We start from the raw sequence: 26,110 nt of genomic DNA on the forward strand, positions 1-26,110 counted from the left end.
GATGCATAGAGCCAAGTTTGGGCTGGTAGACTTGGGTATTAGGAAATGTCTACAGATCCCAGTGACACAGTGTCAAGATTGTTCCATAAAACAACACCTTCTCACCAACATGGATGAGTGAATGAGCAAGTTTCAGTTAATGCCACCATGAACATTATTTTAGTATAACTAGGAATGCCAGCTTAATTTGAGAGTAAGCCTAAGGTGGGGCAGTTCAAACAGTTCCCCTATTGAGCACCAACCTAAATACAACGGTATCGTGCTGACACATATGATATAATAATCTTGATTTGAACTCTCGATCAACTGATCCTGGCATAGCCAAGGGACATTACTCTACACAGGGGCATGACACACTGGGCCACATATACCCCTCCTTGTAGAAGGAAGAAGAACCGTTACCAGGTCACTTCCGAGTAATGATATGGTTGACTGTGACAAAGCCGACGCATATAACCGACCAGGCAAGGATGAGGATAATCCAGCCAACATGGCTGAATGGAGACCTGTGGTAGTTCCGATATTCTGTCACAAGTGGATCCTTCCTGGCAAAATACACCAGCAGTGCCGGAATCACATACTGTATTCCTGCTCCAGCATATGAACCTGTTATACCGACCAGGATCTCCACCTCATTGGTTACCATAGCAACAATGGTTGGCGGAATAACTGCCAAGATTGGAAACAAATTCCGTACATACTTAGAGTAATCCCTGTCTGGTTTGAGAAACAGTGTCTGCAGATTATTGCGCAGTGTGATGGCGATTATAGGGAAGTTGGTACTGAGAGTGAACACTGGAAAGAGAGCAAGAAAATATTGGAAAAACTTGACACTTGTAACAGAATTGTTTCCACACTCGTCTGGCAGGAAGTTGAGGGTGTAGAGATCCTGTATTGACTTGAATGTGTAGATCCCAGTGAAAGACAGCAGGGCGTAGAAAGACAGGATGAGAATATAGTCCGCAGCCAGGACCTTGTACAATTTGGACTTGTCTTTTATTGGTGTGATGAGAGATGGCAGCGAGTGATGGCACATGAAGGAGTACACGCACACGCCAAACAGGTTCGGCACTCCCGCTATGTTGCCTATCGCAGGTCGACCTTCACCTTTGTGTTGAGCCAACTGCATCACAGCAAGAACAATCATAATTCCAAAGGCTGGAAGAAAACAATAAATGCAAATAATTTCCATCCATTTCAAATCATCCAACTTGATGAGAGAATTTCTATCTAATCTGTCTGTATACAAGAGTAGTTATCAAAACAATATCATGGAATTGGGATTCGGAACTTTGCATTTTCATGTCAGGTACACATCACTATGTACAGAGTCAAAATCAAACTTGTAGCCATGGAAAAAAATATAAATTCTAAAAATCCCTAAATAGCAAAAGGCCCCAATTGACAACGTGTTTCAAGAAAGAGTAGCTATTAGTTTTAGAGAAATGGTCTGGACAAACACACCACTAGCCAGTCAAACTTGTTGCTATGGAAACAGGAAAAAAAATATTTTATTAAAATTACAATATAGCAAAAGGAACCACTTCAGCCCGGGATTAATACAAAAATCAAATTCTGAAAAATTCCTAAATAGCAAATGGCACCACTTCAGTCCTTGGTTAATACATGTACCAGGTTTGAATCAAAAGTCTTTCACAGTTTTCAAGTTGAGACTAAGCCCAAATTGTTCCTATGGAAATCGAGAAAACTAAAAATGCCAAAAAATCTGTAAAGGCACCACTTCCGGATCTGTCGGATATATCTGCCCAATTTTGTTCAAAGATATTGAACGGTTGAACTCTCCAGAAACCAAATGATCATGGACGGACGGACAGAGACACGAGGTGTCGACTATATCCCCCAACAAATTATATGACGGGGGGATAATTATAAAAATATTATTGACCACTTTATCACTTTGACCTCTATACACATCGATACTGACCTAGCCACCTTGCTGAGCCAGTGATAACTTGAAGGATCTTTGTTTTCTGGACATTGAAGAACACAAATGGTCCCAAAGCCAGAATGAAACATGCCTGTAAAAAAGCAATAAGAACAATTTCAGTACTCACTCATGTGCACGCTGACAGTATCAATGACATCAGTGATGAGTCTATTAAAAAAACCTGCAAAATCTTCTTGTTTGTTTGGTTGTTGTTTAAAGCCTCACTCAACAATATTCCAGCCATATGACGGCGGCCTGTAAATAATCGAGTCTGGACCAGACAATCCAGAGATTGATATTGTGAGCAACGATCCACACCATCGAGGGATGATGACACACAGTCAACCAAGTCGCCACCTGATCCATTTGGTCACCTCTAATGCCCTGCATATGTTACTGGGCACCTGTTCTAACCAGGAATCCCCACGGGGAATACTCATCTTGAGTGAGTCAAGTCATCTGCATGTTTTTCTTGACTATTAGCAAGATTTCAGCAATACCATGCAGGGCAGGGCACTCCAGAACTGGGCTCTCACATTGTACTCATGTGGGAAATCACACCGGGCCTGACAATTAGGTCAGTCATATACTAAAAAGGTTTCGGACTAATTTCTTTAAGGTTCATACTCAATGAAATCAAACAGAGAGAAATTAAACTTTGAGTTCTGGCAAGTTGTGTTTCGTTGTCCAGTTTGGCAATTTTGGAAAAGACAGGAGTTACTTGAAAATAAACCTTCTAAACTTATTAAAAACTTTCTAAAAATTAACCAGCCAGTGGCCAAGGTCTGACCCACCACAAAGATCCTGTATGCGTCCATCCGAGTGAGTGAGGAGGAAGTCCAGCATGGTTCGGTGTCAGACAAGCTTTTGTTGCAGTTGGTCTCGTTAAATGGCCGCCAGGTACTACAACACAAACACGTACTTGTTTCAAGACCTCACACTGGGACTCATGACATCTCCATGGTGTTCTCATCCTCCTCTCTGTAAACTGAGACAGTTGTCATCCTGTCATTCATACTGTTTAAGGGATGCATATCTGCACAGTGAGCTGAGGCACCTTAGACCCCTGGGCCCCATTCCACAAATTGATCAAATGTTAAAGTATGGGAGTTACAATCATCTAAGCACTATGATCGCTTTGTGAAACAGTCTCTAAGGGATACAGTCTAGTGAGTACAACATGGGTAACGTCTTTGAACACCTTAGAGCCGGGCACCCATGTTGTACTCACCAGACTGTGTCCCTGAGAGACTTGAACACCTTAGACCCGGGCACCAGTGTTGTACTCACCAGACTGTGTCCCTGAGAGACTTGAACACCTTAGACCCGGGCACCCATGTTGTACTCACCAGACTGTGTCCCTGAGAGACTTGAACACTTTAGACCCGGGCACCAGTGTTGTACTCACCAGACTGTGTCCCTAAAGAGACTTGAACACCTTAGACCGGGGCACCAGTGTTGTACTCACCAGACTGTGTCCCTGAGAGACTTGAACACCTTAGACCGGGGCACCAGTGTTGTACTCACCAGACTGTGTCCCTGAGAGATTTGAACACCTTAGACCGGGGCACCAGTGTTGTACTCACCAGACTGTGTCCCTGAGAGACTTGAACACCTTAGACCCGGGCACCCATGTTGTACTCACCAGACTGTGTCCCTGAGAGACTTGAACACCTTAGACCGGGGCATCAGTGTTGTACTCACCAGACTGTGTCCCTGAGAGACTTGAACACCTTAGACCCGGGCACCAGTGTTGTACTCACCAGACTGTGTCCCTGAGAGACTTGAACACCTTAGACCGGGGCATCAGTGTTGTACTCACCAGACTGTGTCCCTGAGAGACTTGAACACCTTAGACCCGGGCACCAGTGTTGTACTCACCAGACTGTGTCCCTGAGAGACTTGAACACCTTAGACCGGGGCATCAGTGTTGTACTCACCAGACTGTGTCCCTGAGAGACTTGAACACCTTAGACCCGGGCACCAGTGTTGTACTCACCAGACTGTGTCCCTGAGAGACTTGAACACCTTAGACCCGGGCACCAGTGTTGTACTCACCAGACTGTGTCCCTGAGAGACTTGAACACCTTAGACCCGGGCACCAGTGTTGTACTCACCAGACTGTGTCCCTAAAGAGACTTGAACACCTTAGACCCGGGCACCAGTGTTGTACTCACCAGACTGTGTCCCTAAAGAGACTTGAACACCTTAGACCCGGGCACCCATGTTGTACTCACCAGACTGTGTCCCTGAGAGACTTGAACACCTTAGACCGGGGCATCAGTGTTGTACTCACCAGACTGTGTCCCTGAGAGACTTGAACACCTTAGACCCGGGCACCAGTGTTGTACTCACCAGACTGTGTCCCTGAGAGACTTGAACACCTTAGACCCGGGCACCCATGTTGTACTCACCAGACTGTGTCCCTGAGAGACTTGAACACTTTAGACCCGGGCACCAGTGTTGTACTCACCAGACTGTGTCCCTAAAGAGACTTGAACACCTTAGACCCGGGCACCAGTGTTGTACTCACCAGACTGTGTCCCTGAGAGACTTGAACACCTTAGACCGGGGCACCAGTGTTGTACTCACCAGACTGTGTCCCTGAGAGACTTGAACACCTTAGACCCGGGCACCCATGTTGTACTCACCAGACTGTGTCCCTGAGAGACTTGAACACCTTAGACCGGGGCATCAGTGTTGTACTCACCAGACTGTGTCCCTGAGAGACTTGAACACCTTAGACCCGGGCACCAGTGTTGTACTCACCAGACTGTGTCCCTGAGAGACTTGAACACCTTAGACCGGGGCATCAGTGTTGTACTCACCAGACTGTGTCCCTGAGAGACTTGAACACCTTAGACCCGGGCACCAGTGTTGTACTCACCAGACTGTGTCCCTGAGAGACTTGAACACCTTAGACCCGGGCACCAGTGTTGTACTCACCAGACTGTGTCCCTGAGAGACTTGAACACCTTAGACCCGGGCACCAGTGTTGTACTCACCAGACTGTGTCCCTAAAGAGACTTGAACACCTTAGACCCGGGCACCAGTGTTGTACTCACCAGACTGTGTCCCTAAAGAGACTTGAACACCTTAGACCCGGGCACCCATGTTGTACTCACCAGACTGTGTCCCTAAAGAGACTTGAACACCTTAGACCGGGGCATCAGTGTTGTACTCACCAGACTGTGTCCCTGAGAGACTTGAACACCTTAGACCCGGGCACCAGTGTTGTACTCACCAGACTGTGTCCCTGAGAGACTTGAACACCTTAGACCCGGGCACCCATGTTGTACTCACCAGACTGTGTCCCTGAGAGACTTGAACACCTTAGACCCGGGCACCAGTGTTGTACTCACCAGACTGTGTCCCTAAAGAGACTTGAACACCTTAGACCCGGGCACCAGTGTTGTACTCACCAGACTGTGTCCCTGAAAGACTTGAACACCTTAGACCCGGGCACCAGTGTTGTACTCACCAGACTGTGTCCCTGAGAGACTTGGGCACGGCCGCGACGTAGATGGACATATCCCCGTACAGGTAGATGACTATACATAGGTAGAACAGCTTCTCTCCAACTGTAACGAGTTTCATATGGGCTTGGCAGTTCCTCAAAGATTGAAAACTGACTTTAGTGAGGTAAAACTAGTATTAGGTCTGAGTATTAGTATTATTTTTTTAAACCTACTATCAACCTTCCTATCCCATCCTCAACGTCAAAATACGCCATGACGAGATGACAAAAAAAAACAGTTGTTTCAGATGACAGTGAGTGAGTGAGTGAGTTGGATTTAACGCCGCTTTTAACAGTATTCCAGTTACATCGCGGCATGTCAACTTAATGTGGGAGGAAAGCCCGAAGTGATGTAGGTCTCAGACGTTTACCACTTCGGTGAAACCCACGAGCACAGGTATGGTGCTGACAAACCTAGAAACATGATTCGAACCCACAATCATAGGTTTCTGGCGTGCCCAAGGGATGCAACTCTGCACAGCGAATCGCGCCGCCTCAGACGACTGGGCCACCCGTGTCCCCGTTTCAGATGACAGTTTACTTCCGAATCCTCAAGTGTCAATGTCATGTTCGATTGTGTATTCCACACAACTAGTAATCATTAATTTCTGGGAAAAACAAAGATTAAATTAAACCTATTTGCAATCAGTTTAAATGACAGTCGCTGTTCCTGAGGAAGATCTAGTAAGTTCAAATGAGAGGTAAAAGAAGAGCATTACTTCTCTCCACAATGGCACACACGAGCCATCAGAATGGGTTTGTGTTTGATAAACTTGAAGCAACGTCAGGTGGTAAAGTGGTTGATGTTTCTCAAATAGAGGGAGATAACTTAAGCATGCAGTGTTTAACACTTGATTTATTAATGATAAGAATGTTCATATCACAAACATACTTGGTGAGGTTAAATGGAGTTTAACATCAATTTAAAGATTATTGCACTTATCTATGCAGCTGCTAGAACGAGTCTGGAATTATGATGGTTTCATGGAGCTAGCCCACTGAGACACTATGCCATGGTTTAACATAAATACCTACTCAGACACAGTATACTGACTCCGAGATGTGTGTGTGTGCATGTGCGTGTGGCTGCTTGTACTAGTCCAGACTAATGCCGGTTTCATAGAGCTAACCAACTGAGATATCATGCTGCAGTTTAACATGGATACCCCACTTGGACACTGAGCCGACAAGTCCTCCTTTTATCCCCTTAAATAATGCCAAGTACCAGGCAGGGAAACAAGTAGCATCTTTTAACACCTTTAGGTAAGAAGCGGCCATCCACTAGACCATGGAGGCAGTGTACAAACATACTCCAGATGATGACCAACTATTAAAGAATGAAACACTATATTGTCTTACTTACCACTGTTGAAAAACATTTTAGCCATTTTGCCCTGAAATAGTAATTAAAACTAGTATTATTAACAAAATGGTACTTGTACCTACAAACGTTACATCTAACCAACTTATCTTCCAATCTAGTGTTACCATGAGATGGGTCTTTGGACCTAATCATATTTTGCTGGCCTCCCATTTTATGTAACTTACTTTTTCATGCCCCAATACATGTAACATTTTTTTCATTTCCATCCCCTATTTCACCCCCACCCCTATCTCCTTATCTGGGTGCTGATTCCTACATATACACCACAATCAAGTTTAGCCCACCATGAGGCAGGGGCATGAGTCAGACACACTCACATACCTCTGCAAGATAAACCCATATTTACATCTCATGGAAACAAAAATATACTTACCATTTCTATCCTTTCCGATATATCAAACAACTTGTCCACATCTGAAAACAGAGACAGGTAAATGTATTGTGGGTCCCAGTGACAAGTATTGGAGGTAAGAGTGACAAGTATTGTAGGTTAGAGTGACAAGTATTAGAGGTTAGAGTGACAAGTATTGTAGGTAAGAGTGATAAGTATTGTAGGTAAGATGGACAAGTATTGTAGGTAAGAGTGACAAGTATTGCAGGTAAGAGTGACAAGTATTGCAGGTAAGAGTGACAAGTATTGTAGGTAAGAGTGACAAGTATTGCAGGTAAGAGTGACAAGTATTGGAGGTTAGAGTGACAAGTATTGTAGGTAAGAGTGACAAGTATTGGAGGTTAGAGTGACAAGTATTGGAGGTTAGAGTGACAAGTATTGTAGGTAAGAGTGACAAGTATTGGAGGTTAGAGTGACAAGTATTGGAGGTTAGAGTGACAAGTATTGTAGGTAAGAGTGACAAGTATTGTAGGTTAGAGTGACAAGTATTGTAGGTAAGAGTGACAAGTATTGTAGGTAAGAGTGACAAGTATTGTAGGTAAGAATGACAAGTATTGTAGGTTAGAGAGGTAAGAGTGACAAATATTGTAGGTTAGAGAGGTAAGAATGACAAGTATTGTAGGTTAGAGAGGTTAGAGTGACAAGTATTGTAGGTAAGAGTGACAAGTATTGTAGGTAAGAGTGACAAGTATTGTAGGTTAGAGTGACAAGTATTGTAGGTAAGAGTGACAAGTATTGTAGGTTAGAGAGGTAAGAGTGACAAGTATTGTAGGTAAGATGGACAAGTATAGTAGGTAAGAGTGACAAGTATTGTAGGTAAGATGGACAAGTATTGTAGGTAAGAGTGACATGTATTGTAGGTAAGATGGACAAGTATAGTAGGTAAGAGTGACACGTATATGTAGGTAAGAGTGACAAGTATTGTAGGTTAGAGTGACAAGTATTGTAGGTAAGAGTGACAAGTATTGTAGGTTAGAGAGGTAAGAGTGACAAGTATTGTAGGTAAGATGGACAAGTATTGTAGGTTAGAGTGACAAGTATTGTAGGTTAGAGAGGTAAGAGTGACAAGTATTGTAGGTAAGAGTGACAAGTATTGTAGGTTAGAGTGACAAGTATTGTAGGTAAGAGTGACAAGTATTGTAGGTTAGAGAGGTAAGAGTGACAAGTATTGTAGGTAAGATGGACAAGTATAGTAGGTAAGAGTGACAAGTATTGTAGGTAAGATGGACAAGTATTGTAGGTAAGAGTGACAAGTATTGTAGGTAAGATGGACAAGTATAGTAGGTAAGAGTGACACGTATATGTAGGTAAGAGTGACAAGTATTGTAGGTAAGATGGACAAGTATTGTAGGTAAGAGTGACGAGTATTGTAGGTAAGAGTGACAAGTATTGTAGGTAAGATGGACAGGTATTGTAGGTAAGTGGGACAAGTATTGTAGGTTAGAGTGACAAGTATTGTAGGTTAGAGTGACAAGTATTGTAGGTTAGAGTGACAAGTATTGTAGGTAAGAGTGACAAGTATTGTAGGTAAGATGGACAGGTATTGTAGGTAAGTGGGACAAGTATTGTAGGTTAGAGTGACAAGTATTGTAGGTTAGAGTGACAAGTATTGTAGGTTAGAGTGACAAGTATTGTAGGTTAGAGTGACAAGTATGGTTATATTGTCCAACACTTTGGCTGTGTTTGTGTTCAGTTTAGGAGCCAGCTGATGATCATGTGAGTCCTGTGATGACAACTCTGGCTTGCAACAACCGATATTCTTTGTCATACAGAATCACACCAGGCCACACATACTCTGCCGAATATTGCCAAATGTCCTACATCTACTTCAGGTACTTGTCGGTCTGTTCCAAGTTGAATTCTCCACTCTTTGTAGCGTTAGAAAAATGGGCACTAGTCCTATAGTCCTTGCCAAACTGCCCAGTAGTTAAGGTATCATAAGGACTAGTAGAAATTGGCCCTTCTTAAGGGTTTGCTATATGTTATCATTATAAGGAGCAGTGGACGAAAACTGTTAGTATTTATCACTGCTCTTTGTCAAATCATGTAGCAAACAAATATTAGCTAAAGTCCAGACAAATTCTGAATGTCCTCCCCCCAACATCTACGCTCATCTCCTCGCAAAGCCACCTGCCTGTATGTATCTAGAGAATCAGTCCATAGATATTCTGTGTAGTCAAGGTGTTTTTGTTTACCATTGAAGATTTTATGGGCAGTGCCATCTTGCCGACCTTGACCTTGCTGCACTCTGTCCACGTGATTGACACCTGTTCCATTCAACTGTGACTTTAGTTTATTTATTTCTAAAGAAATTTCACTCTTCCGATCTTCCAAACGCAAACATTCAAGCTCTGCTGATGTTTCTGAACAGCCTTTTTCCAGATTCTTGGGACTGCTTGTGATGAGTTTTCCATCCTTGGGATCCGGCGTCGTGACCGTGTCGCCTTTCCTTGACCCGGGGCTTGCCTGTAGATGTAAAGATGGACTTCTGATGGCTTCCATCACCCCCCGTGTCCTATTCCATACAGTCTTTCTCTGCTGTTTCACCTTCAAACTGCCTTCTGCCAGTCAAGAAGAAGTTTTCAAATAGAATTCTCAGCAAGCATTCCCGCCATAGTAGTTAAGTAGCGACATGGAACAACAAGGAACAAGAAATATAGTTGGTATTGCCGAAGTTGCAGTACAGTATCACACTGTAACTGTCAAAAACTATTTTGCAATACAAACTATTACAACAAGTCTGCAAGTGTTGTGGATAGCAGTAACAAGTCAATGTCGGCAAGACGGTGCCACCGAAAAAAAATCTCCAATGGTTAACAAAAACACCTTGTCAACACAGAATATATATGGATCGATTCTCTAAATCTCTAGACGCAGTTGAGCTTGGCAGGGCATAAGCATTCAGGTTTGGGAGAAATGTGGACATGAGCTGATATTGGTTTGCTACATGATTTGACAAAGAGTGGAGAACTTGGAACAGACCGACGAGTACCTGAAGTAGACGCAGGACATTTGGCAATATTCGGCAGAGTATGTGTTGCCCCGTGTGGCTAAGCTGTTGCACTTGAGGGAGCAGTATTGATAGTACATGGAGCAGTATTGGTAGTACATGGAGCAGTATTGGTAGTTCATGGAGCAGTATTGGTAGTACATGGGACAGTTTTGATAGTACATGGAGCAGTATTGGTAGTACATGGAGCAGTATTGGTAAGTACATGGGGCAGTATTGGTAGTACATGGAGCAGTATTGGTAGTACATGGGGCAGTATTGGTAAGTACATGGGGCAGTATTGATAGTGCATGGGGCAGTATTGGTAGTACATGGAGAAGTATTAGTAGTACATGGAGCAGTATTGGTAGTACATGGGGCAGTATTGGTGGTACATGGGGCAGTATTGGAAGTATATGGAACAGTATTGGTAGTTCATGGAGCAGTATTAGTAGTACATGGAGCAGTATTGGTGGTACATGGAGCAGTATTGGTAGTACATGGAGCAGTATTGGTAGTACATGGAGCAGTATTGGTAGTTCATGGAGCAGTATTAGTAGTACATGGAGCAGTATTGGTGGTACATGGGGCAGTATTGGTAGTACATGGAGCAGTATTGGTAAGTACATGGGGCAGTATTGATAGTGCATGGGGCAGTATTGGTAGTACATGGAGAAGTATTAGTAGTACATGGAGCAGTATTGGTAGTACATGGGGCAGTATTGGTGGTACATGGGGCAGTATTGGAAGTATATGGAACAGTATTGGTAGTTCATGGAGCAGTATTAGTAGTACATGGAGCAGTATTGGTAGTACATAGAGCAGTATTGGTAGTTCATGGAGAAGCATTGGTAGTACATGGGGCAGTATTGGTAGTACATGGGGCAGTATTGGTAGTACATGGAGTGGTATTGGTAGTACATGGAACAGTATTGGTAGTACATGGAGTGGTATTGGTAGTACATGGGGCAGTATTGGTAGTACATGGAACAGTATTGGTAGTACATGGAGTGGTATTGGTAGTACATGGGGCAGTATTGGTAGTACATGGGGCAGTATTGGTAGTACATGGAGCAGTATTGGTAGTACATGGAGCAGTATTGGTAGTACATGGAGCAGTATTGGTAGTACATGGGGCAGTATTGGTAGTACATGGAGCAGTATTGGTAGTACATGGAGAAGTATTGGTAGCACATGGAGCAGTATTGGTAGTACATGGGGCAGTATTGGTAGTACATGGAGCAGTATTGGTAGTACATGGGGCAGTATTGGTAGTACATGGGGCAGTATTGGTAGTACATGGAGCAGTATTGGTGGTACATGGAGCAGTATTGGTAGTACATGGAGAAGTATTGGTAGTACATGGGGCAGTATTGGTAGTACATGGGGCAGTATTGGTAGTACATGGAGCAGTATTGGTAGTACATGGGGCAGTATTGGTAGTACATGGAGCAGTATTGGTAGTACATGGAGTGGTATTGGTAGTACATGGAGCAGTATTGGTAGTACATGGAGCAGTATTGGTAGTACATGGGGCAGTATTGGTAGTACATGGAGCAGTATTGGTGGTACATGGAGCAGTATTGGTAGTACATGGAGAAGTATTGGTAGTACATGGGGCAGTATTGGTAGTACATGGGGCAGTATTGGTAGTACATGGAGCAGTATTGGTAGTACATGGGGCAGTATTGGTAGTACATGGAGCAGTATTGGTAGTACATGGAGTGGTATTGGTAGTACATGGAGCAGTATTGGTAGTACATGGGGCAGTATTGGTAGTACATGGAGCAGTATTGGTAGTACATGGAGCAGTATTGGTAGTACATGGAGTGGTATTGGTAGTACATGGAGCAGTATTGGTAGTACATGGGGCAGTATTGGTAGTACATGGAGCTGTATTGGTAGTACATGGAGTGGTATTGGTAGTACATGGAGCAGTATTGGTAGTACATGGAGCAGTATTGGTAGGTACATGGAGCAGTATTGGTAGTACATGGAGCAGTATTGGTAGTACATGGGGCAGTATTGGTAGTACATGGAGCAGTATTGGTAGTACATGGAGCAGTATTGGTAGTACATGGGGTAGTATTGGTAAGTACATGGAAAGTATTAGTAGTACATGGAGCAGTATTGGTAGTACATGGAGCAGTATTGGTGGTACATGAGGCAGTATTGGTAGTACATGGGGCAGTATTAGTAGTACATGGAGCAGTATTGGTAGTACATGGGGCAGTATTGGTAGTACATGGGGCAGTATTGGTAATACATGGGGCAGTATTGGTAGTACATGGAGCAGTATTGGTAGTACATGGAGCAGTATTGGTAGTACATGGGGTAGTATTGGTAAGTACATGGAAAGTATTAGTAGTACATGGAGCAGTATTGGTAGTACATGGAGCAGTATTGGTGGTACATGGGGCAGTATTGGTAGTACATGGGGCAGTATTAGTAGTACATGGAGCAGTATTGGTAGTACATGGGGCAGTATTGGTAGTACATGGGGCAGTATTGGTAATACATGGGGCAGTATTGGTAGTACATGGGGCAGTATTAGTAGTACATGGGGCAGTATTGGTAGTACATGGAGTGGTATTGGTAGTACATGGAGCAGTATTGGTAGTACATGGAGAAGTATTGGTAGTACATGGAGCAGTAGTGGTGGTACATGGAGCAGTATTGGTAGTACATGGAGAAGTATTGGTAGTACATGGAGAAGTATTGGTAGTACATGGGGCAGTATTGGTAGTACATGGAGCAGTATTGGTAGTACATGGGGCAGTATTGGTAGTACATGGAGCAGTATTGGTAGTACATGGAGCAGTATTGGTAGTACATGGAGCAGTATTGGTAGTACATGGAGCAGTATTGGTAGTACATGGAGCAGTATTGGTAGTACATGGAGCAGTATTGGTAGTACATGGAGTGGTATTGGTAGTACATGGGGCAGTATTGGTAGTACATGGAACAGTATTGGTAGTACATGGAGTGGTATTGGTAGTACATGGGGCAGTATTGGTAGTACATGGGGCAGTATTGGTAGTACATGGAGCAGTATTGGTAGTACATGGAGCAGTATTGGTAGTACATGGAGCAGTATTGGTAGTACATGGGGCAGTATTGGTAGTACATGGAGCAGTATTGGTAGTACATGGAGAAGTATTGGTAGCACATGGAGCAGTATTGGTAGTACATGGGGCAGTATTGGTAGTACATGGAGCAGTATTGGTAGTACATGGGGCAGTATTGGTAGTACATGGGGCAGTATTGGTAGTACATGGAGCAGTATTGGTGGTACATGGAGCAGTATTGGTAGTACATGGAGAAGTATTGGTAGTACATGGGGCAGTATTGGTAGTACATGGGGCAGTATTGGTAGTACATGGAGCAGTATTGGTAGTACATGGGGCAGTATTGGTAGTACATGGAGCAGTATTGGTAGTACATGGAGTGGTATTGGTAGTACATGGAGCAGTATTGGTAGTACATGGAGCAGTATTGGTAGTACATGGGGCAGTATTGGTAGTACATGGATCAGTATTGGTGGTACATGGAGCAGTATTGGTAGTACATGGAGAAGTATTGGTAGTACATGGGGCAGTATTGGTAGTACATGGGGCAGTATTGGTAGTACATGGAGCAGTATTGGTAGTACATGGGGCAGTATTGGTAGTACATGGAGCAGTATTGGTAGTACATGGAGTGGTATTGGTAGTACATGGAGCAGTATTGGTAGTACATGGGGCAGTATTGGTAGTACATGGAGCAGTATTGGTAGTACATGGAGCAGTATTGGTAGTACATGGAGTGGTATTGGTAGTACATGGAGCAGTATTGGTAGTACATGGGGCAGTATTGGTAGTACATGGAGCTGTATTGGTAGTACATGGAGTGGTATTGGTAGTACATGGAGCAGTATTGGTAGTACATGGAGCAGTATTGGTAGGTACATGGAGCAGTATTGGTAGTACATGGAGCAGTATTGGTAGTACATGGGGCAGTATTGGTAGTACATGGAGCAGTATTGGTAGTACATGGAGCAGTATTGGTAGTACATGGGGTAGTATTGGTAAGTACATGGAAAGTATTAGTAGTACATGGAGCAGTATTGGTAGTACATGGAGCAGTATTGGTGGTACATGAGGCAGTATTGGTAGTACATGGGGCAGTATTAGTAGTACATGGAGCAGTATTGGTAGTACATGGGGCAGTATTGGTAGTACATGGGGCAGTATTGGTAATACATGGGGCAGTATTGGTAGTACATGGAGCAGTATTGGTAGTACATGGAGCAGTATTGGTAGTACATGGGGTAGTATTGGTAAGTACATGGAAAGTATTAGTAGTACATGGAGCAGTATTGGTAGTACATGGAGCAGTATTGGTGGTACATGGGGCAGTATTGGTAGTACATGGGGCAGTATTAGTAGTACATGGAGCAGTATTGGTAGTACATGGGGCAGTATTGGTAGTACATGGGGCAGTATTGGTAATACATGGGGCAGTATTGGTAGTACATGGGGCAGTATTAGTAGTACATGGGGCAGTATTGGTAGTACATGGAGTGGTATTGGTAGTACATGGAGCAGTATTGGTAGTACATGGAGAAGTATTGGTAGTACATGGAGCAGTAGTGGTGGTACATGGAGCAGTATTGGTAGTACATGGAGAAGTATTGGTAGTACATGGAGAAGTATTGGTAGTACATGGGGCAGTATTGGTAGTACATGGAGCAGTATTGGTAGTACATGGGGCAGTATTGGTAGTACATGGAGCAGTATTGGTAGTACATGGAGCAGTATTGGTAGTACATGGAGCAGTATTGGTAGTACATGGAGCAGTATTGGTAGTACATGGAGCAGTATTGGTAGTACATGGAGCAGTATTGGTAGTACATGGAGCAGTATTGGTAGTACATGGAGAAGTATTGGTAGTACATGGGGCAGTATTGGTAGTACATGGAGCAGTATTGGTAGTACATGGGGCAGTATTGGTAGTACATGGAGCAGTATTGGTAGTACATGGAGCAGTATTGGTAGTACATGGAGCAGTATTGGTAGTACATGGAGCAGTATTGGTAGTACATGGAGCAGTATTGGTAGTACATGGAGCAGTATTGGTAGTACATGGAGCAGTATTGGTAGTACATGGAGCAGTATTGGTAGTACATGGAGCAGTATTGGTAGTACATGGAGCAGTATTAGTAGTACATGGGGCAGTATTAGTAGTACATGGGGCAGTATTGGTAGTACATGGGGCAGTATTGGTAGTACATGGGGCAGTATTAGTAGTAAATGGAGCAGTATTGGTAGTACATGGGGCAGTGCTGGTAGTACATAGAGCAGTATTGGTGGTACATGGAGCAGTATTGGTAGTACATGGGGCAGTATTAGTAGTAAATGGAGCAGTATTGGTAGTACATGGGGCAGTACTGGTAGTACATAGAGCAGTATTGGTGGTACATGGAGCAGTATTGGTAGTACATGGGGCAGTATTGGTGGTACATAGAGAAGTATTGGTAGTACATGGAGCAGTATTGGTAGTACATGGAGCAGTATTGGTAGTACATGGGGCAGTATTGGTAGTACATGGGGCAGTATTGGTAATACATGGGGCAGTATTGGTAGTACATGGGGCAGTATTAGTAGTACATGGGGCAGTATTGGTAGTACATGGAGTGGTATTGGTAGTACATGGAGCAGTAGTGGTGGTACATGGAGCAGTATTGGTAGTACATGGAGAAGTATTGGTAGTACATGGAGAAGTATTGGTAGTACATGGGGCAGTATTGGTAGTACATGGAGCAGTATTGGTAGTACATGGGGCAGTATTGGTAGTACATGGAGCAGTATTGGTAGTACATGGAGCAGTATTGGTAGTACATGGAGCAGTATTGGTAGTACATGGAGCAGTATTGGTAGTACATGGAGCAGTATTGGTAGTACATGGAGCAGTATTGGTAGTACATGGAGAAGTATTGGTAGTACATGGAGAAGTATTGGTAGTACATGGGGCAGTATTGGTAGTACATGGAGCAGTATTGGTAGTACATGGGGCAGTATTGGTAGTACATGGAGCAGTATTGGTAGTACATGGAGCAGTATTGGTAGTACATGGAGCAGTATTGGTAGTACATGGAGCAGTATTGGTAGTACATGGAGCAGTATTGGTAGTACATGGAGCAGTATTGGTAGTACATGGAGCAGTATTGGTAGTACATGGAGCAGTATTGGTAGTACATGGAGCAGTATTGGTAGTACATGGAGCAGTATTAGTAGTACATGGGGCAGTATTAGTAGTACATGGGGCAGTATTGGTAGTACATGGGGCAGTATTGGTAGTACATGGGGCAGTATTAGTAGTAAATGGAGCAGTATTGGTAGTACATGGGGCAGTGCTGGTAGTACATAGAGCAGTATTGGTGGTACATGGAGCAGTATTGGTAGTACATGGGGCAGTATTAGTAGTAAATGGAGCAGTATTGGTAGTACATGGGGCAGTACTGGTAGTACATAGAGCAGTATTGGTGGTACATGGAGCAGTATTGGTAGTACATGGGGCAGTATTGGTGGTACATAGAGAAGTATTGGTAGTACATGGGGCAGTATTAGTAGTACATGGAGCAGTATTGATAGTACATGGAACAGTATTGGTAGCACATGGGGCAGTATTGTAGTACATGTAACAGTTGTAGTTTGTAATATATTGATATGCTGTATCGTATTGTAATGGCTTATACATATTTACTGTTTAGGTTAAAGTTATTGGGTGTATAGGCTAATGTCACTGTATGCTGTATGTGATATTATTATCATTAGTGTAAAACTGAAATAATGTGACAATCTCTTTTCCATGCAGATACAGATATAAGACTACTATAGCCTAAGTTCATACTACACTTGAATCAAGTGAATGCTTGCAGGGGGACACCGGAAATGTGGGAAATTAAACCCGTGTCTTCGGCATCATGAGCCAAAGCATTATAATTCAGGTAAAATTAATGTGCTAGGTTTTGTTCATCAGTTTTGCACAAACCTAGACTTCTTCCTTGCAACAGCGGAACCTCTTCCTTGGTGTCTTCAGGTTCTTCGTGGGAGGTCTGGAACAAGGGACAAATGATGATGATTGGCGTCAAAGAACACATCAACCCGAGTCCTAACATAAATATCATATGTTGCTTTTTAAGAGTATTTATTTAAAAATGCAAAGTATTTTACACTCTGTCTCACAAAATAACAAGGCATTCATCTGATGAAGCTCCAGGTGTGTTTTGAAGGTGATTTGTTAAAGGTGCAATTTGGCAGCGAACCCAACTATAGACAACATTGTACTCACGTCTATGCGAGCGGTATGGTAAGTCTTTTACTGGGAATTTGAGACCAGTTCAAAAGTTCTATGTTGGATAAAAAAAATTACTTCCTTAAGTATTGAGACATACCCCCACACCCCACACACCCAAAATACAACCCCCCCCAACACACACACACACCAACCCCCCTCTCTCCCACCCCAACCCCCACCCCACAAAACAATACTTAATTTTGAAAATTTGAAGTTTCGAGGTTGGTGTCCTTCTCCTGTTTTGTCATGTTCTTTCAGACAATGGTTATCAAATAAAGTTTACTTACTAGTTGTTCACAAATTGCAGGGTCCTTACAGATTATATGTCATCATATATTAGGCACTGTACCATATGGACTGTTGCCGGTGATGATAAAACCCTATCTACTCTTGGAATCAGATCAGATCAGTCACAATAAAATATTGAGAAATCAGGTAGGATGATTTTGTCAGATGCAAAACTTGCAGGGCCATTAACCCCCATCCTTAAACTTAAGGAATTAAATTTTTTAGCCGACATCAAACTTTTGAACTGGTCCCCTATGTTGGTCTGAGTATAGCATGTCCCCTATGTTGGTCTGAGTATAGCATGTCCCCTATGTAGGTCTGAGTACAGCATGTCCCCTATGTTGGTCTGAGTATACCATGTCCCCTATGTTGGTCTGAGTATAGCATGTCCCCTATGTTGGTCTGAGTATACCATGTCCCCTATGTTGGTCTGAGTATAGCATGTCCCCTATGTTGGTCTGAGTATAGCATGTCCCCTATGTTGGTCTGAGTATACCATGTGCCCTATGTTGGTCTGAGTATAGCATGTCCCCTATGTTGGTCTGAGTATAGCATGTCCCCTATGTTGGTCTGAGTATAGCATGACCCCTATGTTGGTCTGAGTATAGCATGACCCCTATGTTGGTCTCAGTATAGCATGTCCCCTATGTTGGTCTGAGTACAGCATGTCCCCCATGTTGGTCTGAGTATACCATGTCCCCTATGTTGGTCTGAGTATAGCATGTCCCCTATGTTGGTCTGAGTATACCATGTGCCCTATGTTGGTCTGAGTATAGCATGTCCCCTATGTTGGTCTGAGTACAGCATGTCCCCTATGTTGGTCTGAGTATAGCATGTCCCCTATGTTGGTCTGAGTATAGCATGTCCCCTATGTTGGTCTGAGTACAGCATGTCCCCTATGTAGGTCTGAGTACAGCATGTCCCCTATGTTGGTCTGAGTACAGCATGTCCCCTATGTTGGTCTGAGTATAGCATGTCCCCTATGTTGGTCTGAGTATAGCATGTCCCCTATGTTGGTCTGAGTATAGCATGTCCCCTATGTTGGTCTGAGTATAGCATGTCCCCTATGTTGGTCTGAGTACAGCATGTCCCCTATGTAGGTCTGAGTACAGCATGTCCCCTATGTTTGTCTGAGTATAGCATGTCCCCTATGTTGGTCTGAGTATAGCATGTCCCCTATGTAGGTCTGAGTATACCATGTGCCCTATGTTGGTCTGAGTATAGCATGTCCCCTATGTTGGTCTGAGTACAGCATGTCCCCTATGTTGGTCTGAGTACAGCATGTCCCCTATGTTGGTCTGAGTACAGCATGTTCCCTATGTTGGTCTGAGTACAGCATGTCCCCCATGTTGGTCTGAGTATAGCATGTCCCCTATGTTGGTCTGAGTATAGCATGACCCCTATGTTGGTCTGAGTATAGCATGTCCCCTATGTTGGTCTGAGTACAGCATGTCCCCTATGTTGATCTGAGTACATTATATCCCCTATGTTGGTCTGAGTACAGCATGTCCCCTATGTTGATCTGAGTACATTATATCCCCTATGTTGGTCTGAGTATAGCATGTTCCCTATGTTGGTCTGAGTACAGCATGTGCCCTATGTTGGTCTGAGTACAGCATGTTCCCTATGTTGGTTTGAGTATAGCATGTCCCCTATGTTGGTCTGAGTACAGCATGTTCCCTATGTTGGTCTGAGTACAGCATGTTCCCTATGTTGGTCTGAGTACAGCATGTTCCCTATGTTGGTTTGAGTATAGCATGTCCCCTATGTTGGTCTGAGTACAGCATGTTCCCTATGTTGGTCTGAGTACAGCATGTTCCCTATGTTGGTCTGAGTACAGCATGACCCCTATGTTGGTCTGAGTACAGCATGTTCCCTATGTTGGTCTGAGTACAGCATGTTCCCTATGTTGGTCTGAGTACAGCATGACCCCTATGTTGGTCTGAGTACAGCATGTTCCCTATGTTGGTCTGAGTATAGCATGTCCCCTATGTTGGTCTGAGTACAGCATGTTCCCTATGTTGGTCTGAGTACAGCATGTTCCCTATGTTGGTCTGAGTACAGCATGTCCCCTATGTTGGTCTGAGTACAGCATGACCCCTATGTTGGTCTGAGTACAGCATGTCCCCTATGTTGGTTTGAGTATAGCATGTCCCCTATGTTGGTCTGAGTACAGCATGTCCCCTATGTTGGTCTGAGTATAGCATGTCCTGTATGTTGATCTGAGTATAGCATGACCCCTATGTTGGTCTGAGTACAGCATGTCCCCTATGTTGGTCTGAGTATAGCATGTGCCCTATGTTGATCTGAGTACAGCATGTGCCCTATGTTGGTCTGAGTACAGCATGTGCCCTATGTTGGTCTGAGTATAGCATGTGCCCTATGTTGGTCTGAGTACAGCATGTGCCCTATGTTGGTCTGAGTACAGCATGTGCCCTATGTTGGTCTGAGTATAGCATGTCCCCTATGTTGGTCTGAGTACATTATATCCCCTATGTTGGTCTGAGTACAGCATGTTCCCTATGTTGGTCTGAGTACAGCATGTCCCCTATGTTGGTCTGAGTATACCATGTGCCCTATGTTGGTCTGAGTATACCATGTGCCCTATGTTGGTCTGAGTATAGCATGTCCCCTATGTTGGTCTGAGTATACCATGTGCCCTATGTTGGTCTGAGTAAAGCATGTCCCCTATGTTGATCTGAGTACATTATATCCCCTATGTTGGTCTGAGTACAGCATGTCCCCTATGTTGGTCTGAGTATACCATGTGCCCTATGTTGGTCTGAGTAGAGCATGTCCCCTATGTTGATCTGAGTACATTATATCCCCTATGTTGGTCTGTGTATAGCATGTCCCCCATGTTGGTCTGAGTATACCATGTGCCCTATGTTGGTCTGAGTAAAGCATGTCCCCTATGTTGGTTTGAGTACATTATATCCCCTATGTTGGTCTGAGTACAGCATGTCCCCTATGTTGGTCTGAGTACAGCATGTGCCCTATGTTGGTCTGAGTACAACATGTGCCCTATGTTGGTCTGAGTACAGCATGTGCCCTATGTTGGTCTGAGTACAGCATGTCCCCTATGTTGGTCTGAGTACAGCATGTCCCCTATGTTGGTCTGAGTATACCATGTGCCCTATGTTGGTCTGAGTACAGCATGTCCCCTATGTTTGTCTGAGTACAGCATGTCCCCTATGTTGGTCTGAGTATACCATGTGCCCTATGTTGGTCTGAGTACAGCATGTCCCCTATGTTGGTCTGAGTATAGCATGTCCCCTATGTTGGTCTGAGTATACCATGTGCCCTATGTTGGTCTGAGTACAGCATGTTCCCTATGTTGGTCTGAGTACAGCATGTCCCCAATGTTGGTCTGAGTACAGCATGTCCCCTATGTTGGTCTGAGTACAGCATGTCCCTTATGTTGGTCTGAGTATAGCATGTCCCCTATGTAGGTCTGAGTATAGCATGTCCCCTATGTTGGTCTGAGTATAGCATGTCCCCTATGTTGGTCTGAGTATAGCATGTCCCCTATGTTGGTCTGAGTACATTATATCCCCTATGTTGGTCTGAGTACAGCATGTCCCCTATGTTGGTCTGAGTACAGCATGTTCCCTATGTTGGTCTGAGTACAGCATGTGCCCTATGTTGGTCTGAGTATAGCATGTCCCCTATGTTGGTCTGAGTACAGCATGTTCCCTATGTTGGTCTGAGTACAGCATGTTCCCTATGTTGGTCTGAGTACAGCATGACCCCTATGTTGGTCTGAGTACAGCATGTTCCCTATGTTGGTCTGAGTACAGCATGTTCCCTATGTTGGTCTGAGTACAGCATGACCCCTATGTTGGTCTGAGTACAGCATGTTCCCTATGTTGGTCTGAGTATAGCATGTCCCCCATGTTGGTCTGAGTACAGCATGTTCCCTATGTTGGTCTGAGTACAGCATGTTCCCTATGTTGGTCTGAGTACAGCATGTCCCCTATGTTGGTCTGAGTACAGCATGACCCCTATGTTGGTCTGAGTACAGCATGTCCCCTATGTTGGTTTGAGTATAGCATGTCCCCTATGTTGGTCTGAGTACAGCATGTCCCCTATGTTGGTCTGAGTATAGCATGTCCTGTATGTTGATCTGAGTATAGCATGACCCCTATGTTGGTCTGAGTACAGCATGTCCCCTATGTTGGTCTGAGTATAGCATGTGCCCTATGTTGATCTGAGTACAGCATGTGCCCTATGTTGGTCTGAGTACAGCATGTGCCCTATGTTGGTCTGAGTATAGCATGTGCCCTATGTTGGTCTGAGTACAGCATGTGCCCTATGTTGGTCTGAGTACAGCATGTTCCCTATGTTGGTCTGAGTATAACATGACCCCTATGTTGGTCTGAGTACAGCATGTGCCCTATGTTGGTCTGAGTATAGCATGACTCCTATGTTGGTCTGAGTACAGCATGTCCCCTATGTTGGTCTGAGTACAGCATGTGCCCTATGTTGGTCTGAGTATAACATGACCCCTATGTTGGTCTGAGTACAGCATGTCCCCTATGTTGGTTTGAGTATACCATGTCCCCTATGTTGGTTTGAGTATACCATGTTCCCTATGTTGGTCTGAGTACAGCATGTCCCCTATGTTGGTCTGAGTACATCATGTCCCCTATGTTGGTCTGAGTATAGCATGACCCCTATGTTGGTCTGAGTATACCATGTGCCCTATGTTGGTCTGAGTAGAGCATGTCCCCTATGTTGATCTGAGTACATTATATCCCCTATGTTGGTCTGAGTATAGCATGTCCCCTATGTTGGTCTGAGTATACCATGTGCCCTATGTTGGTCTGAGTAAAGCATGTCCCCTATGTTGGTTTGAGTACATTATATCCCCTATGTTGGTCTGAGTACAGCATGTCCCCTATGTTGGTCTGAGTACAGCATGTGCCCTATGTTGGTCTGAGTACAACATGTGCCCTATGTTGGTCTGAGTACAGCATGTGCCCTATGTTGGTCTGAGTACAGCATGTCCCCTATGTTGGTCTGAGTACAGCATGTCCCCTATGTTGGTCTGAGTATACCATGTGCCCTATGTTGGTCTGAGTACAGCATGTCCCCTATGTTTGTCTGAGTACAGCATGTCCCCTATGTTGGTCTGAGTATACCATGTGCCCTATGTTGGTCTGAGTATAGCATGTCCCCTATGTTGGTCTGAGTATAGCATGTCCCCTATGTTGGTCTGAGTATACCATGTGCCCTATGTTGGTCTGAGTACAGCATGTTCCCTATGTTGGTCTGAGTACAGCATGTCCCCTATGTTGGTCTGAGTATACCATGTGCCCTATGTTGGTCTGAGTACAGCATGTCCCCTATGTTGGTCTGAGTATAGCATGTCCCCTATGTAGGTCTGAGTATACCATGTGCCCTATGTTGGTCTGAGTATAGCATGTCCTCTATGTTGGTCTGAGTATAGCATGTCCCCTATGTTGGTCTGAGTACATTATATCCCCTATGTTGGTCTGAGTACAGCATGTCCCCTATGTTGGTCTGAGTACAGCATGTCCCCTATGTTGGTCTGAGTATAGCATGTCCCCTATGTAGGTCTGAGTATAGCATGTCCCCTATGTTGGTCTGAGTACAGCATGTCCCCTATGTTGGTCTGAGTACATTATATCCCCTATGTTGGTCTGAGTACAGCATGTCCCCTATGTTGGTCTGAGTACAGCATGTTCCCTATGTTGGTCTGAGTACAGCATGTGCCCTATGTTGGTCTGAGTATAGCATGTCCCCTATGTTGGTCTGAGTACATTATATCCCCTATGTTGGTCTGAGTACAGCATGTCCCCTATGTTGGTCTGAGTACAGCATGTCCCCTATGTTGGTCTGAGTATAGCATGTCCCCTATGTAGGTCTGAGTATAGCATGTCCCCTATGTTGGTCTGAGTACAGCATGTCCCCTATGTTGGTCTGAGTACATTATATCCCCTATGTTGGTCTGAGTACAGCATGTCCCCTATGTTGGTCTGAGTACAGCATGTTCCCTATGTTGGTCTGAGTACAGCATGTGCCCTATGTTGGTCTGAGTATAGCATGTCCCCTATGTTGGTCTGAGTACAGCATGTCCCCTATGTTTGTCTGAGTACAGCATGTGCCCTATGTTGATCTGAGTACAGCATGTGCCCTATGTTGGTCTGAGTACAGCATGTCCCCTATGTTGGTCTGAGTACAGCATGACCCCTATGTTGGTCTGAGTACAGCATGTGCCCTATGTTGGTCTGAGTATAACATGACCCCTATGTTGGTCTGAGTACAGCATGTGCCCTATGTTGGTCTGAGTATAGCATGACTCCTATGTTGGTCTGAGTACAGCATGACCCCTATGTTGGTCTGAGTACAGCATGTGCCCTATGTTGGTCTGAGTATAACATGACCCCTATGTTGGTCTGAGTACAGCATGTGCCCTATGTTGATCTGAGTACAGCATGTGCCCTATGTTGGTCTGAGTACAGCATGACCCCTATGTTGGTCTGAGTACAGCATGTGCCCTATGTTGGTCTGAGTATAACATGACCCCTATGTTGGTCTGAGTACAGCATGTGCCCTATGTTGGTCTGAGTATAGCATGACTCCTATGTTGGTCTGAGTACAGCATGTCCCCTATGTTGGTCTGAGTACAGCATGTGCCCTATGTTGGTCTGAGTATAACATGACCCCTATGTTGGTCTGAGTACAGCATGTCCCCTATGTTGGTTTGAGTATACCATGTCCCCTATGTTGGTTTGAGTATACCATGTTCCCTATGTTGGTCTGAGTACAGCATGACCCCTATGTTGGTCTGAGTATACCATGTCCCCTATGTTGGTTTGAGTACAGCATGTCCCCTATGTTGGTCTGAGTAAAGCATGTCCCCCATGTTGGTCTGAGTATAGCATATCCCCTATGTTGGTCTGAGTACAGCATGTCCCCTATGTTGGTCTGAGTATAACATGACCCCTATGTTGGTCTGAGTACAGCATGTGCCCTATGTTGGTCTGAGTACAGCATGTCCCCCATGTTGGTCTGAGTACAGCATGTGCCCTATGTTGGTCTGAGTACAGCATGTCCCCCATGTTGGTCTGAGTATAGCATGTCCCCCATGTTGGTCTGAGTACAGCATGTTCCCTATGTTGGTCTGAGTACAGCATGACTCCTATGTTGGTCTGAGTATACCATGTCCCCTATGTTGGTCTGAGTACAGCATGTCCCCTATGTTGGTCTGAGTACAGCATGTCCCCTATGTTGGTCTGAGTACAGCATGTCCCCTATGTTGGTCTGAGTATAGCATGTCCCCTATGTTGGTCTGAGTATACCATGTGCCCTATGTTGGTCTGAGTACAGCATGTCCCCCATGTTGGTCTGAGTATAGCATGTCCCCTATGTTGGTCTGAGTATAGCATGACCCCTATGTTGGTCTGAGTACAGCATGTCCCCTATGTTGGTCTGAGTATAGCATGTTCCCTATGTTGGTCTGAGTATAGGTATAGGTATTGGGTGTCACATGTATCATGTGTGTATCGTCTGTGCAATGTGTGACTTGCATTCAGTTTTACCTGTGATCCATGTCTTTCCAGTCTGAGGACAGCATTTGCAACAGCCATTACTTCTGTCACTATGGTAACAGTAACGTAACTGAAAAGTGAAATACAGCATCATAACTTAAATGCACACTTGTATGCTAAAAGGAAAAAACCCAAAAGTATTGATATACACAAGGAGTTTAAAAGGAGTTAGTATTGGAGTGGTTGGTTGAGTGGTTGGTTGAGTGGTTGGTTGTGTGGTTGGTTGAGTGGTTGGTTGAGTGGTTGGTTGTGTGGTTGGTTGTGTGGTTGATTGAGTGGTTGGTGGTGTGGTTTGTTGAGTGGTTTGTTGAGTGGTTTGTTGTGTGGTTGTTTGAGTGGTTTGTTGAGTGGTTTGTTGTGTGGTTGGTTGATTGGTTGGTTGAGTGTTGGCTTGTGTGGTTGGTTGAGTGTTGGCTTGTGTGGTTGGTTGAGTGGTTTGTTGAGTGGTTTGTTGAGTGGTTTGTTTTGTGGTTGGTTGAGTGGTTTGTTGAGTGGTTGCTTGTGTGGTTGGTTGAGTGGTTTGTTTTGTGGTTGGTTGAGTGGTTTGTTTTGTGGTTGGTTGAGTAGTAGCTAGTCTGGTTTGTTGAGTGGTTGCTAGTGTGGTTGGTTGAGTGGTTTGTTGAGCGGTAGCTTGTGTGGCATGTTGTGTGGTTGATTGTGTGGTTTGTTGAGTGGTTT

General features: G+C 44.3%; 1 protein-coding gene across 1 annotated transcript in view; it reads right to left on the reverse strand.

Moving 5' to 3' along the window:
• The window catches only part of LOC139468555 (transmembrane protein 104-like), a 49,666-nt gene continuing 23,556 nt past the window's right edge, over nt 1-26,110 (reverse strand). The window contains exons 3-10 of the mRNA XM_071250607.1: nt 25,424-25,502; nt 17,262-17,325; nt 7,223-7,263; nt 6,829-6,859; nt 5,430-5,529; nt 2,743-2,851; nt 1,946-2,039; nt 1-1,158 (exon numbers count right to left, since the gene is read on the reverse strand). Of these exons, the coding sequence (XP_071106708.1) occupies nt 407-1,158; nt 1,946-2,039; nt 2,743-2,851; nt 5,430-5,529; nt 6,829-6,859; nt 7,223-7,263; nt 17,262-17,325; nt 25,424-25,502 (1,270 nt within the window). The 3' untranslated portion in view covers nt 1-406. The remainder of the gene's footprint in view (nt 1,159-1,945; nt 2,040-2,742; nt 2,852-5,429; nt 5,530-6,828; nt 6,860-7,222; nt 7,264-17,261; nt 17,326-25,423; nt 25,503-26,110) is intronic.

Source organism: Haliotis cracherodii, unplaced genomic scaffold (assembly GCF_022045235.1).
Source record: "Haliotis cracherodii isolate W230 unplaced genomic scaffold, xgHalCrac1.p SCAF_2, whole genome shotgun sequence".
Classification (NCBI taxonomy): Eukaryota; Metazoa; Mollusca; class Gastropoda; order Lepetellida; family Haliotidae; genus Haliotis; species Haliotis cracherodii.